We start from the raw sequence: 14,559 nt of genomic DNA, 5'->3' as shown, positions 1-14,559 counted from the left end.
AACGGAAAACTCTGAAGTGAAACATTAATATAAAAAAGTACTTCATATACTGTATTAGAAAAACTTATCTAATGTCACCTTGTCAGTTTCAACTTCTGCTATCACTTCATCCTCTTCAAAACTTTCACCAACTTCTTTAACCCATCTCAAGTCTCCTTCAGTAATGGACTCCGCAAAGGGTGGAACTTCAATAGGTTTCACCTCACCTCCTGAAAACCATTACTATATCAAATAAACTTCATAATTGTTAACATAAAGATCTTGTAACTAAAAGACCAAGATAAATGTTCAACTCTCCAAAGGTTGGTCAATAATATTCAAAACAAAATTAAGTACTTAATTTAACAATTGATAATAAAAATACCCATTATTTTTTTACAAAAATTCTTGTGGTAATTAACAAAATTTAATTATCTGTCTTTATAATGGTGCCATAGACATACAAGTACTACGATACTTTTACGATGGATCATTCAATTAATCAGTCAAACAAAGATTCTGCAACAACCTAGGGGGTACAGAGGCCCAAAATTCTTGCCACAAATGTCTATCCAATATAATACATTTCCTCCTGTACTCCAGCTTTTAAGATATTCCCATGCCATCATCTCTTTTACGTCCCTGAACAAATTCAAATTGTATTCTCAAGTGAACATACATGTCTTGTTATATTTCTTATGCTAAGAAGTAAAATATGCCCTCAAGTCTTGTGCCTACACAATACTTGTACATCAAGATCAGCAAAAGGCCCTTGCTCCTACAAAAGAGTGCAGAGAGATGGGCCACTGGTAATAATTGTATCCAAATGATCAGGTATTTGTAGCAGAATAAAAGGAAGATGCTTTAGAGATTTAGAAGATGGAAGAAAGGAATGAATGGAAAGGAGGCAGGTGAAAAATCACTAAATCCAAATCCCAGATCTGTGATTACTGACGAGAACATTTTTCATTAAATTGTTAAACAACAACAACATTCTGGTACCTGTCTATGTGGATACTGATGTTATGAGGGTAGGGCAATGAATACTTGTACATTACTATGCAACAGGTGAAGGTTGAATTTTATTACCTTGGAGATATAAGGGATTGTGAGGTCAGAGTCAAAAGGAAATAAGAAAAAGACTAACTGCAGTCTGGCTAAAGTGAAAAGGAACTGCTGAAATGTTCATAAATAATAAATGGTATAAAGGGTAAAAATTTTATATTGCATATGAAAATATATAACTATGGTGTGCAATTTAAAGTGACTAAAATATAAAAATTTAAGTGTAGAGTGAACTAGGATGATCATAGAATAAGTGGTTAGAGAGAGAACTGTTCTTCGACAAGAAAACAGCTCCAAATCTCTATGGCCTACATGGACTGATCACATAATTTAGGAAGAACCATAAGAACAAATGGTAGATATAATGGAGACAGGATACATACCAGATGAAGTCAAAGAAAACCATTATGGAAAAAAGATTAGACAAGTACTTGAACTAGAAGGAAACTAGGAGTAAAGAGCACAATATAAGAAAAATCAAAAGAATCTATTGTCTCCCCTTTAAAAATAGGAAACCTAACAAAAAGCATATGAATGTCTGTTAACAAAGTGTTAATGAGATAGTTTTACTTCTACTACCAGTATTAGAATGTTTGCACCAAATTTTGCAACATGCCAAGTTATTATTTCAAGCAGTGTTTCCTGCAGTGTACGCAATAAAAAAATGTACATTTTAATAACACAAGGTAATAATACGGGGTGTCCCTAAAGTTTCTTTACATTAAAAAAATATATTACAAAAACAATTGATGAGATAACTTAATCAGATCTGTCCTATGCCGTCAGCAATTAAAGTTTTTAATCTCATTGCATTTGTTTATTTCAGGTACCCCATTGATGAAAGGTACTGTTAAATGAACCCCTAAAAAATGGTTACTCCTCAGGAAAAGGCACCCATGTCATAGTTTATTGAAACAATTAGGTTCACAGACTCAGCGAAACTACATAACTAAGTACGGAAGAGATCCATTGTAATGTCTGTCATTTTGTGCATGGCACAAGAAATTTATAGAGACAAGGACAGAGTTGGAAAAAAGGAGGGGTGGCCAATTAAGAACATCTGGAGAAAACATATACCGTACATATGAAAAGCCATGTATCATTTTCCAACAAAGTCCATCTGTACGGCTGCAAGACTTTTACAGCTAACATGTTCAACAGTGCACAAAAAGTCCTACACAAGAACTTACGCTTGCACACTTACAAGTGCAACTCAACAGGCACCTGAGCCAAATGATAAACCAAGACGCTGAGGATGAAACGTTCCTAAACCAAGTTTTAGGGATGAGGCAACCTTTCAATTATCAAGGAAACTTAACACACATAATGTGAGATTCTGGGGATCAGAAAATCCCCAAGTAACTAAGGACCTTCACCAAGATAGTCTTAAGGTAAATGTGTGTGGAATCATGTGCAATCGAATCATCAGTCCATTTTAATTCAATAAGATCTCAAATACAGCAGATGTTTACCCTGACCTTTTGACTGAATTTGTGGCACCACAACAAGATGACCTTCAACCAACCATTATTTTCCAGAAAGATGGTAGTACACCATCACCCTGGGGACTGCATGTTCATGGGTTCCTAAATCAAACATTTCCAGAACAGTGGATTGGAAGGGAAGGCACAATTACCTGGCCACCTTGTTCACTCCCCTAGACTTCTTTCTATGGAGTTATATTAAAAGATGTTGTGTATCGAAGAAAGATAAAAGACACGGTTTTGTAATAATTTCCACATATTTGTCTGTTCAATTGCTTTAGTAATATATTTTCTAAATTATAAATGACAAATTTTTAATCAATTCCTATTTTTCATAGCTAACAAACCTGAGGTCTTTACAATAAGATAAATCTTACTGCGGCAGCTGGAAACCGGTTAAAACAATCAAAGATTGTATAGCAAGGAATTTGTGAGATCTGGCAACTCCTGCACGTATGAGGTGGGAGCTGGTCAGCAACCATGCACCGCAATCCGTGACACGTTAAGTCTTCCCGAGAGGGAGGCGGCTACGCCATCTAATTCCTTAGTTTCAGATTCTGAATCAACCAAGATGGTGGCTGTTGGGGCATCGCTTGGCTTACAAGGTTCACCCTCCATGAATGGCCTATTGTTGCATTTCTTGGAGGCACATAACCCCTCCCCCGGACCCTATAATGGTCCCGCCTCCCCCAGGACTCCTTTACATTGGGTCTTGTGTGCTGCCACCTTGCCTTTGTCAATGCTGACGCTTACCTTATGGACACCCTGCATATTTCTTAGGCACATAAGACAATGAGTGACTCAAAACATTAACTTATAATAGAGGGAAAATTATCCATTATTAAAATACTGTAGCAAGTTTTTTTTTTTTTTTGGTAATTTAACATTTCAGGTTTCATCTGTACAAGATAGAAAAAATTTTCATTTCCAAAGCTCCAATTGGAAAAGCTAAGTATGATTTACTTAATCCTGCACATAAACATTAATTTCTTAAAGAAATTTACTCTATTTCATTTTTTTTTAATGATGATCATTCAAAATGCCAAGCATCCATGCTTAAAATAATCATTGCAAGTACAAAAGAACCTCTAAGTTTATTGGTGCAGTATTAATGAAATGCAATTTAACTATAATAAATATTTTCAATTCCCTGATACAATATAAAGTTCTACCATACTCAGTGAAATTTATAAAACGAAACTTGAAAAATCAAAATCGGCTTGAAAACGAGTTTCATCTAGAAGACCAACTAGTACTGCCTCTCCCTTAGCCGGTTTGGTGGGCAAACAATACCCAAATTAACAAGTACCAATTGATGCAAGTGCTTTATATAAAAGACACTTTCTCCTTCACTTTCAAGCTCACCCAGAATGGTGCTTGAATCAGCCAACTAAGAGGGAACTAAACTCTATTAGAAAGCCCCTTTTCATCAGAATTATGGTCCCTACAGCAGTTGTCTTATACTTATTTAGCATGAGCCAAGAAAATTAAAGGCAGCTTGATAGTAGCAACTAATTTTTTACTATATTTCAATAATGACTGATTTAAATATCAAATATCCAACTGAAGGAAGAGCATATGAATTAAAACTGCAGACAACCGAGCTGCATCTGCTTGGCCACAATCACACGGCCTATCAATAAGAATCTAGGGGTTTGAGATGGACTTGTTGGAAAACATGATAAGCACATGAAAAAGGTCTTAATACAGCTTTTGCCAGTAAATGCACTAATATAAAAGCTATTGACATAATATGAAACAGATAAGAAAGCAAGGCTAGTATTCCCAACCTGAATATCATACTGCATACTATCCTATCATTTAAGCAGTTTCTGCATATCCTGACACAAAAAATATAAGGGGCCTTGGAGTGTTTGTAGGAAATGCATTGGCCTCATGCTACAACCTTGCTTAACTATAAAAATGGTCAAGTTACAAGTTACAACATAGTTTAAAGATGCTTCTTTAAAAATCACTCAAATAACCATAATGTTAGAAAAAATACAAATTACACAGTAGATTTTCTCTCAAGCTAAAACTTTTATATGGCTGAGTTCACTTAAATTCAGTTGAGGAGAGAAAAGCCAGTTTAGGCAAAAGGTAAGCCATCTATCAATAGAAAATGTGAAGCTAAAGTACGTACCAAATACAACAGAAGTGTGAAAGTTTTTAAAACTGCCCAAATGCTGCTCATAATGGCGTTTAGACCTGGAACAGACAAAAACCAATGCATGATATGCTTTACAAAAACTCATGCACAACTCATAATTATAACAACATAAAAGCTGACAAAAAACTTGAACATTAATGCTGCATTATCATAGTAACCAGACTCCTAATGCACAGCCCAATCAGCAGTCTATGCTAATTACCACATGTAATACTCACAACAGTCCTAATGGCAAAGTTTCTGCTTGAAGCAGTTTCCTTGATGCAGATGTTGATAGGCCTGTAAAAGAAACAGCAATTAATAATTGGTCAAGTTCAGTTAAAACAAGACTGAATCTGAAAATTTTATATACTACCTACAAATGACTAAAAATATGGAAATATTGTTACTTAGTTCCCCAATACAATAATTTGCATTTTACTTTGTTTTCACAACTAGACATGGTAATGCACTGGAAATATTCAAGTTAAATTTCTGGTTACATGCTTTCAAAATAATTTAACTTAAATCTGTACCAACATCAGTCAAGAAAGAGGGCAAATTTTCAGAACCACCTGACAATATCCTAGTTCTGTACTCTAACGTACTGTGCAATAATGCATCTTTGGTAACATTGATATAGCCTTTACTTCAAACAGCCTCTCAGGTTTAAGTAAAGAAATTTATTCTTTTAGGGAAGGTTACAATTGAACAGCTAGGTAGGAAAAGACAGTATTGCAGGGATGAAATTCAAGACAGAATGCAATGAGGAGTGGGAATTGAAACAATGCAGTGCATAAATGTTTACCAATCCCTACTATGAGCTACAATTTATTACCAAATACACCTACTGCCATCCACTCATAAGATATTATTCAACTATTCATCACAGTTACAAACACAAGAACAGCTTGCAAGGATTTAACTTATACTATAAGAACAACTTGAAAAAGGCCAGAACCCTTCCTTATACTATAAGAACAACTTAAAAAAGGCCAGAACCCTTCCTTCCTGAAGGAAAGGCAAAGAGAAGGGGAAGACCTCATTTTTGCCAACTTTATGTTATCATGTTCAATGCTTTGGCTAAGCAAAAGCACAAAAAAATTCCAGCCTCCTTTAAGAGGAATAAAGCATTCCACAAGTAAGGAGTGAGAAAACTGATGAAAACAGCAAACATCATCTAACTACCAAAACAATAAAAGGCCTTCTCCTTAGTTAAAATTTTTTTAGAAAACTTCCAAAAGAAAACAAAAAGACTGACCAAACTAAAATTACTCTATCCAAATGTGCACAATTTATTCTGCAATGGAGATTGGTTGAGTTTCCACTTTCACATAAAGCTTTGTCAAAAATTCCAATACCGTACTTTATGCTATAATTCTAATGCTCATTATATACATAATCAATTAATGTGAGCTTAACAGACAATATGTCACTAAATACATTGCTCAAAATAAAGTAACTGCCAATGTTCTCTTGAACCAGTTTAGCTATGAAACTGAGGCACACTTCAACTGTAGAATGATAAGGTTGGCCGACTTCATATGAAAGCTGTAACTGAAATAAAGCAGTTACAGAAGTAGAGCAACCAGGGGGGGAAGGGGGGGAAAGCAACCATAAAAAAATAATGGGCAAAGGAAAGAAAGCATTTCAACTATGAAGAGATGAAGAGATGGTGCTTTAAAGAACCTTTAGTTATGAATATAGAACATAATCTTAATCACATCACTGCACTAAAATTCTTAAACTCTTACATGACTCGCCAAAGATTCTTTAGTTCTGCATAAAGAACACTCATATGATACACAAGGCTGTAGCCCCCTTTTGGAAAGTAATTGCCCAAAGGCATTATTACTACAGCAAATATAAAAGGTTCAGGTGAGCAAGTGCACTTCACCTTGGGATATAGTGGAGCAGGCTGCTTCATGGGGCAAGTACTCCTGTACAAGAACCATAAATGTTCCTATACAATTACAGATTAGAGCTTACTTTTAACAATAATTTGTATAGAGGTCTCCAGCAAAATGATAAGATAGATTTCTCCTGCTGTTGAGAAGCAAATCTTAATAAGAATAAAATGTGGGAAAAGAATCGACTACCAACTAACAAAACCAAATTTTCTGTGGGAGATTAATGCTATGGAAAAACAAAATCAATTATGATAAACAAGATGCCAAAACACAGAAAGCCACAAAAAGAGAATAGAGAGAAAAATGATCCAAGAAAGCTTCTGAATAAAAGTTGTACACTGTGTGCAATTATCACTTAGACATTAAGCCACCACTTTATTTACAGTCAATCCCACGTATTCGCATTCTCGAGATTCGCAGATTTCTCTTTGGACCATATCTACACATTATTTACATGAAATTTACCTATCGCTGTATTTTTCACTGAGAAATACTCACTAATTACTGTATGTATTTTCACATCAATGTCATGACAAAATGGCACTTTTTGTGATAAAACTATTAAAATATTCAGGTATAAGCATATTTAGGGGGTTTTCTTGTGTTTGAACTATCAAAATTGGCAGTTCTAAGTAAGCGTTTCTAGAGGGATTTTAACTATTTGCATTGGGGGTCTGGTAAGCATTCGCCGCGAATATGGGTGGTGGTCCACTGTAATATTATTCAAATAAAATAAATTCAATACTAAAGGAATACAAAATAAGGAGAAAATCTGAATCTCCCAATATAATAAGTGCAATAATAAAGTTCCAAGATTATTTTCATGTCTCTACAATAACAATATATATTAAATCTGTATCAAATGAAGAGTAAATACTATATTTATTAAGCTCATGTGTATAACTAAAAACCATTACCTTCCCAAATGAAAGCAAATTTCCCTAATGCATACATAATACTGATATTTCAAAAAATGGCAAATGAAATTACAGCAATATTATATTCACTATAGTACCTGTAAAATATTTATATTCACTATATATACCTGTACAATATTCATTACACTCCTTTATATTCATTGTGTGTAGATTTTCAGAGTAATAAGTTTTACATGCAAATACACCTACTCCTAAAATACAGTGACAAATACATTGCTAACTTACATTTTGTAGAGAGCCGCAGCACCTGTGGAAAAAAATTAAAATCATAAGTTATGAGGTCCACACTCCTCCTAAACAAACAGTATTTATACAAAACATTAAAATAAAATAAAAATTTGACAGAAGACTTTAAATGGTATAGTATTTTACATTTCCACTAATTAAAACAATTCAAGCAGTCAAGTTCATTTATTTAAAGAATAAAGTTCTTCCCAAATTTAATCACTGTTAAATCATAAAACTTGCAGTTCTATTTACTATCGGAATCCTCTATTGTGTAGTGCTATAATGTACACATAGGGCATCTAATTTTACTGTACTGTTAAAGGAAATATTCTCTTACAAAATATTTAACAATACTAGCAACAATAACTATAATATAAACACAACATATTTCCAAAATGATAAAATCAATAAATACTGTAGAAGAATAATCTAAACTGAAAAACAATTTAGATCAAAGGGAATTTTAAACGGATTTGAACAAGCATTACTACAGACCTTATGAGAGTATTATGTATGTAGTACGTATACCAACCCATGAATATAGGCTGTAAAGTGTTAAAAAAAAAGGAATTAAAGAATTACAGTAACAAAAAGTAAAATTAATAATATATAGTATCCTTGAATAATAAACTTAAAATCCCACTTATAAATTGCTCAACATATTAATTTACTGTATTGAGGACAATTCATATTTCACCCAATTGCTTATAATAGTTTCAAGACCTTGCTTACGACAAATTAGCCTATTTCTTCAGAAGACCTTTACCAACGCAGAATTATAATCTCACTTATATTAAAAGCACAAGCATAGTGTGGATATCACTGAATATATACACATATACCTGACCATATTCACATAGCTCCCGGACAAAGATCCCCATGGTATACGTAGAAGCACTCGTGAGCTATCAACACCAAAAAACATGAAAACTTATGGTGGTGCAAACCCAAGAGCCTCAATTCTTCCAAAATATTACTTTTTACCATACATTCGCAGCCTACACTGACTAGAGCTGCTGCCTGTATGCTAGCAACCAATCAGTAACTGATCAGTACAAAGCCCATAAGCAGAATCTGCAGCAGAACTTTGTGAGAATGAGAACTGTCTTTCGACAATGCTATCAGCTTTCCAACACTGAAATGAATGGTTCTCCAAATCAAGGTTCTTTATATCCCAAAATATCCTCACGTATCAAGAAGGATCCTCCCTTGATGATGAGGATGCCAACACGCCGTCCAGCCCTAGACTAACAGCTGCATCATGGTCAATACTGCTGAAACCTAATGAGGACATGAGTACCTAGTACCACAAACCAAAGACTCTACAGCAAATCATAAATAATCTGCCAAGGAACCAGGCCCAGTAATGATAGACAGTGTAGGGCACCATCTGTTAACATGGTTGCACAGCTTAAAAGCACAAAACCCAGCTACTAGTCAATGCACTAGGCTATGAAAGAAGCCACAGACTAAACTTTCAACTAAAACTAGAGGGCTGAACTCTCCTAGCAATAATTTAAAATGGTTAACGATCAATATGCCTCAGGTCCTCCTCCAGTCTGTGACTTCAGTCTAATGTTGGTTAAGGCATGGGAGTCAAGAGGAAAATGAAATAGCTTCAGATATAACCAAATCGATCATAAAAAATAGTAAATCTAAAAGGGGAAAGAAAACCCTTGGTTAAGTCAACCATTAGGCTAGAGCCCCTAAAGTACAAACACTTCCTTCCTGACTTCGCTATCGATTCTCAACAACAAAATTACTTATAGCCTAGTAAAAATCTATTTTACCCAGCAAATCAAATATTCTCCTCTGCTGTTTTAACAATAAAATACATACAACGATGGATTAAAAAACACTGAATTATATTGCTCAAGATGTCCATTTCCAATAATCCCAGTACTATAAATATTTGTATTAATATAGTTTACACCCAGTCTGCAACCCAGCTATGAAACCCACAGATAGGTAGTAGTTAGTACGCACTAAGAAGAGTTCAATGTCACCCCTATCTTTCCATTAGACTTTAGAAAAAGTTGAAAACTAAGCATTTCCAAAAATAATAATGGTATGAAACATGCAAAAACCATCATAACAAGCAAGAAAAATATTACTGTGTGTAGCTGGAGAGGCAGACTGGGTGTACCTAGGCTAGTAACCTGGACCTAATTCTGGCTAAATATCATGATAGCCTAATAGCCTATTTTATTACTGTAGCACAAAAATGAAATTTGGATGAAGGGAAATTTTGGGCTTGAATAGGGTAGAATATCACGACAGGCCAACCCTCATCACGGTGGACGGGTCTTATTCACTCGATATTTAATTGGTGAAACATGAATACAATTGCAACTCTAAGCATACCATTTAAAAGACTGAAGTTTCGTCAACATATTGTGATATATGAAAGCCCCATACGAATTAAAATAAGCATGTGAGCTCTTTGTAAAATATGTTTTCAAGGCAGTTTTGAAATCCAATATGGCGGCTACGTTTTGCATGGACGGTTCTCATCAGTGACAGCCACCATCTTTCCCCAGCCTTCCCAGCACTCATTTGAACAATGTTAGCGTATGTATGTAACGTTTATTGATCTTACTCAAGATTGCAGTTGTAATCAGCACAATAAAACAACATTTTGTTGCCTATATTAGTGAAAGTATGAAACTTGTTATTCCCGGGGTTATGGTTGGAACTGAATTCATTCTTACCTTGTAATCAGTGGTTTTATCCTTACTGCCATCACAACTGAAACTCCACAGTGCTTATTTGATTGTAATTATACACATTTTGGTCTTAATTCACTCCACAGTGCACTCGAACCACATTGCTGTTCGTGTTTCCTAAGCACTCACTCCGTAAACAAAGTTACGAGCAGCAGACGACAACACTGATTATGAGATGCAAAGCTTTATTCCCTTAATTGTTTACTTTACTCAATATTTAGTTTAACTCTACTTCAAAATGTTTATTTAATTCATGTCCATTATCCCTTTTTTGCAACCAAATTAACCCCCCAAAATTACAAATGTTTCGGATGTATACTTACGAGCAGACGACGTGAGGAAAAATGGCTCATCGTTGCCAATCTAGTGGAGCGTCACACATACGCCGATGCATTTACAAACTGTTTCGATGAATTCTAGTTGTCATAGTAATGCAGTAATGATAAAATTGCTCTAATATGTATATATACTACAAATAGATACGCTAATTTCACTTATTTCCCCGGTTTTGTGTAAGTCTTATACCTAGTTTGGAGGGTAAACACATACCAATTGACAACACTGATAAACAATTGAAGAGCGCAAAACGCCGCAAAGAATGCCGTAGTCCCCTTGAATAAGTACGAATAAGTGCTGGTAAGAGGTGGGTTTACGATTGTTGTGATGAAAAGTGCCCCAGCGTCTATGGGTACAAGTGGTGTGCAGATTTAGCACATGAAATGGGAAGTTTGTTGACACAAGCGACTCCGTAAACATCAAGATAGCGTCAATCTTCGAAACATTTTTAGTTGTAAGTAAAAATTTCTAAAGCGTTTTGGTGAGATTTCCACTGCAGTAGGCCACCCTTTTCAGTACCCTCTGTTTAAATCTTAAAATTTGGCCTTAATTTCTAACTTTGGAGAAAATACTTACTTCGAAAGGAGAGTAGAGGTCTTTAGCTCCGTTTTTCACCAACAAGAAGTCGCGACTGATGCCCATCTCCGGTGTCAGGACGCGTTATAATGTACTTTTTCGGAGGGTGGCTAGAGTTGATTGTAGGTGGCCTGCTTGGCCTGCTGTGATATTCTACCCTAACTACCTAGGCTAACACACAAATGAAAATGAACCTCAATCATGACCGTTATCGTTTAAGATAATTTCAGTTTTTGGTAGATCTCTGTAATAACCCCGCGTCGGGTATTCCTTTGGAAATTACAGTTACCTATAGTATTTGAGTTGCTTATAAAGAATTAAAATTAATTTTTTGGGATCAACTAGGGTAAAAAACCGCATGGTACAGGGGTGGACCATGTACGATCAATGTGTACAACCCCAAGAAAAGTACATTATAGCGCGTCCTGACACCGGAGTAGAGGTCTTTAGCTCCGTTTCTCACCAACAACAAGTCGCGTCTGATGCCCATCTCCGATGTCAGGACACGTTATAATGTACTTTTTTTGGGGTTGTACACATTGATCGTACATGGTCCACCCATGTACCATGCGGTTTTTTACCTATATAGCCTAACTAACCCCCAGGTCTCGTACTAAACACAACAAAATACATTTGAAGCCCCAATCCCTAGTACCTGTCATATTCGCGGGAACGTTCCTTGCAGTCCGTGTGGAGTTATTGCTTAGAATTAACAACATCAAAGTGACATCAAGGTCTGTAGGCTAACCTAAATAGTCTACCAAGGTATAGGAAAAAGGCAATTCCTTTCTGAAACCTCTGATGTGATTGCAGCCTTTCTTGCAACAGAGACGCTATTAACATAAATACAGCCCAAGGTCCGGTTAGGTTACCGGAAACCTCGCCGGTAAGGTTAAGGATTCGGTCCCTAGGTCGGCAGGTTAGGCAAAGTACCTAACCTAATTTACACACAACGGTTGATATAGCCTTTTTAACTCGCTAAAAGTACAATATAGGCTTTTAACTCCCAGATTTCAGTAATATTTAGTGTAAATAACATAATCTGTTAACCTGGTTACGCAATACGGTCAATCTTGGGGGCGTGCACGCTCAAGTAACCCAGCAAATTGCATTGCAGACGGTGCGGGATCGCCGGGCAACGAGAAGTATATTGACCTTCAAATTACCTCCGTAATGTATCTTGCTGTGTGTAAAATCTTTAAATGACATCAATAATCATTTAAGGTTTAAATAACAAGGTAACTCTCATCATCTTGCAGCATTTCTGCACCGTTTTCAGCAAGAATCTGTCTTGCTGAAGCAATCAGCTGATTACCATGACGTCATGATAGCCGAATGTTTACACTGCCGGGTGTCCTACGAATTATGGGTATTTCCAAATTCCCTTTCCTAATTCATTCTAAAAGCACAACAAGCCTCAATTACCTGTAAATCTGCTTGACTGGGCAATCGAGCCCAATAACGATGAAAATGTCTAAGGCTGATCATCTTGCCTATTGGTTCGGATGGTCCCCGGCGAACCGACCATCGACTTCCTAACGTTGGGGCTATTTGTCGACTTAGTGGATTTCCTAAAAATAACTTTTATGTCTTTAAATTTCGATATCAGAAAGTAGGTATGGATTTGAACAGCATTTTTGGAATATCCTATGATGATCACGATACCGAATTTTGCTACGAGCTAAAATTGTTATAGAGTGCAAAAGGCGGGTGTTTCAAATTCGTCGATTTGTCTGCATAAGTTACGTAACACAATATATCGCCCCATGCCGCTTGCTGGAGAAGATGAAACGCTTCTATTCTGACGGAATTCGGAACGGTTAATTGATATAACTTTGGCCATCGATGTATTTCGTAAAGGAAAGATCTAAAACAATAAAGATTTTACCTTCTTTATCATCAAAGAAACAAACTTGGAAATTCAAGTTTCTCTGTGTACTGGAGGTAACCAGTTTTACGCAGGATATAGATTGCAAAAACAAGATGAGAAAAAAAAGACAGTAGAAAATTAATTAGGATCTCAAAGCATGAACCAGTTCTGGGCTCAAGGCTAGATTAATCCAATAATTGTATCAGGGGTTTACTTTATATCTTTTGCTTTTAAGTGACGTTACTTTGTAGTGGTCAGATTGCAAAACCGGTTTGGGCACATATGGGCGTCCGCACATAGGGGCAAGAGGGGGCACTTGCCCCCACCTGAAGTCCTGCCAAATAATTATATATATAATATTTATTACATTTAACCTCATCACTTAGTTTTCCTTCCATTTTACAATACATTCTTTTAGTTTAAGTAAATTAAAGGTATCATTATGTACTGTATAATATTTTTATGCAGTATATAACTGCGTTGTTCTTTCTTGTAATATTTGAATTCAGCTGAACAGTATATTGAACTATTGAAAAATAGTCAATGTAACGTTGTAATTTTTCATTGTCGCAGCTTGCTTCACTTAAATTATTGGCATCGCAGTTCCATATTATATATATATATATATATATATATATATATATTATATATATATATATATATATATATATATATATATATATATAGACATCAGAGGGTTACCGAAACTCAGTAGATTAGTTAAGGAGTTTATTATAAGATACATTTCGTGTCATCCTGACACATCATCAGTCTGTTATGTAAAATCAATTCACATTTATAAAAAATATAATGAATGTTTACATGCTATTTTAAAAGGAAAACATAAAATACTAAAGTTGTTCATAAAAATTATTGTTAAAAGCTAAAAATACTAAAATTATCTACAAATTATCTACCTTAATAAAGTGAAGGACAAGAAAGGAATGGCTGTAGGACCGTCGTTTGCCCAGATCTCGACTACGCCAAGAAAAGCTGAGTAGAGGATTGACTAGAATTGAGAGAAGGAACGAGGTGCTCGATATGTAAAGACTCAAGTGTCGTTATATATTGGCTATGCTTGGTATTGTCAATTATCGAAAAATGTTTTTTTGCTAATTTCAATTTTACAGAGAGTTGCATGATTTCTTATATTAGAAAGACCAGGATTGGTTATCCTCTGGCCAGTTCTGTAGCTTACTCCCAAATGACTAGAATATCGAACTTGCAACAAGCGTTTCGTCGATCCAACGTAAGTACCGGGACATCCCGGGCAAGTAAATTTGTAAATAATATTGGAT

General features: G+C 35.4%; 1 protein-coding gene across 1 annotated transcript in view; it reads right to left on the bottom strand.

Moving 5' to 3' along the window:
• LOC135216060 (dihydrolipoyllysine-residue succinyltransferase component of 2-oxoglutarate dehydrogenase complex, mitochondrial-like) overlaps positions 1-12,956 on the bottom strand; it is a 35,992-nt gene extending 23,036 nt beyond the window's left edge. Inside the window, 5 exon segments of the mRNA XM_064251040.1 lie at positions 79-209; positions 4,672-4,736; positions 4,917-4,977; positions 7,751-7,772; positions 12,817-12,956. Coding sequence (XP_064107110.1) covers positions 79-209; positions 4,672-4,736; positions 4,917-4,977; positions 7,751-7,772; positions 12,817-12,879 — 342 coding nt within the window. The 5' untranslated portion in view covers positions 12,880-12,956.
• Positions 12,957-14,559: the final 1,603 nt, after the last annotated feature.

The sequence above is a fragment of the Macrobrachium nipponense genome, chromosome 6 (assembly GCF_015104395.2).
Source record: "Macrobrachium nipponense isolate FS-2020 chromosome 6, ASM1510439v2, whole genome shotgun sequence".
Lineage (NCBI taxonomy): Eukaryota > Metazoa > Arthropoda > Malacostraca > Decapoda > Palaemonidae > Macrobrachium > Macrobrachium nipponense.
This window is presented reverse-complemented; position numbering and strand designations above follow the sequence as displayed.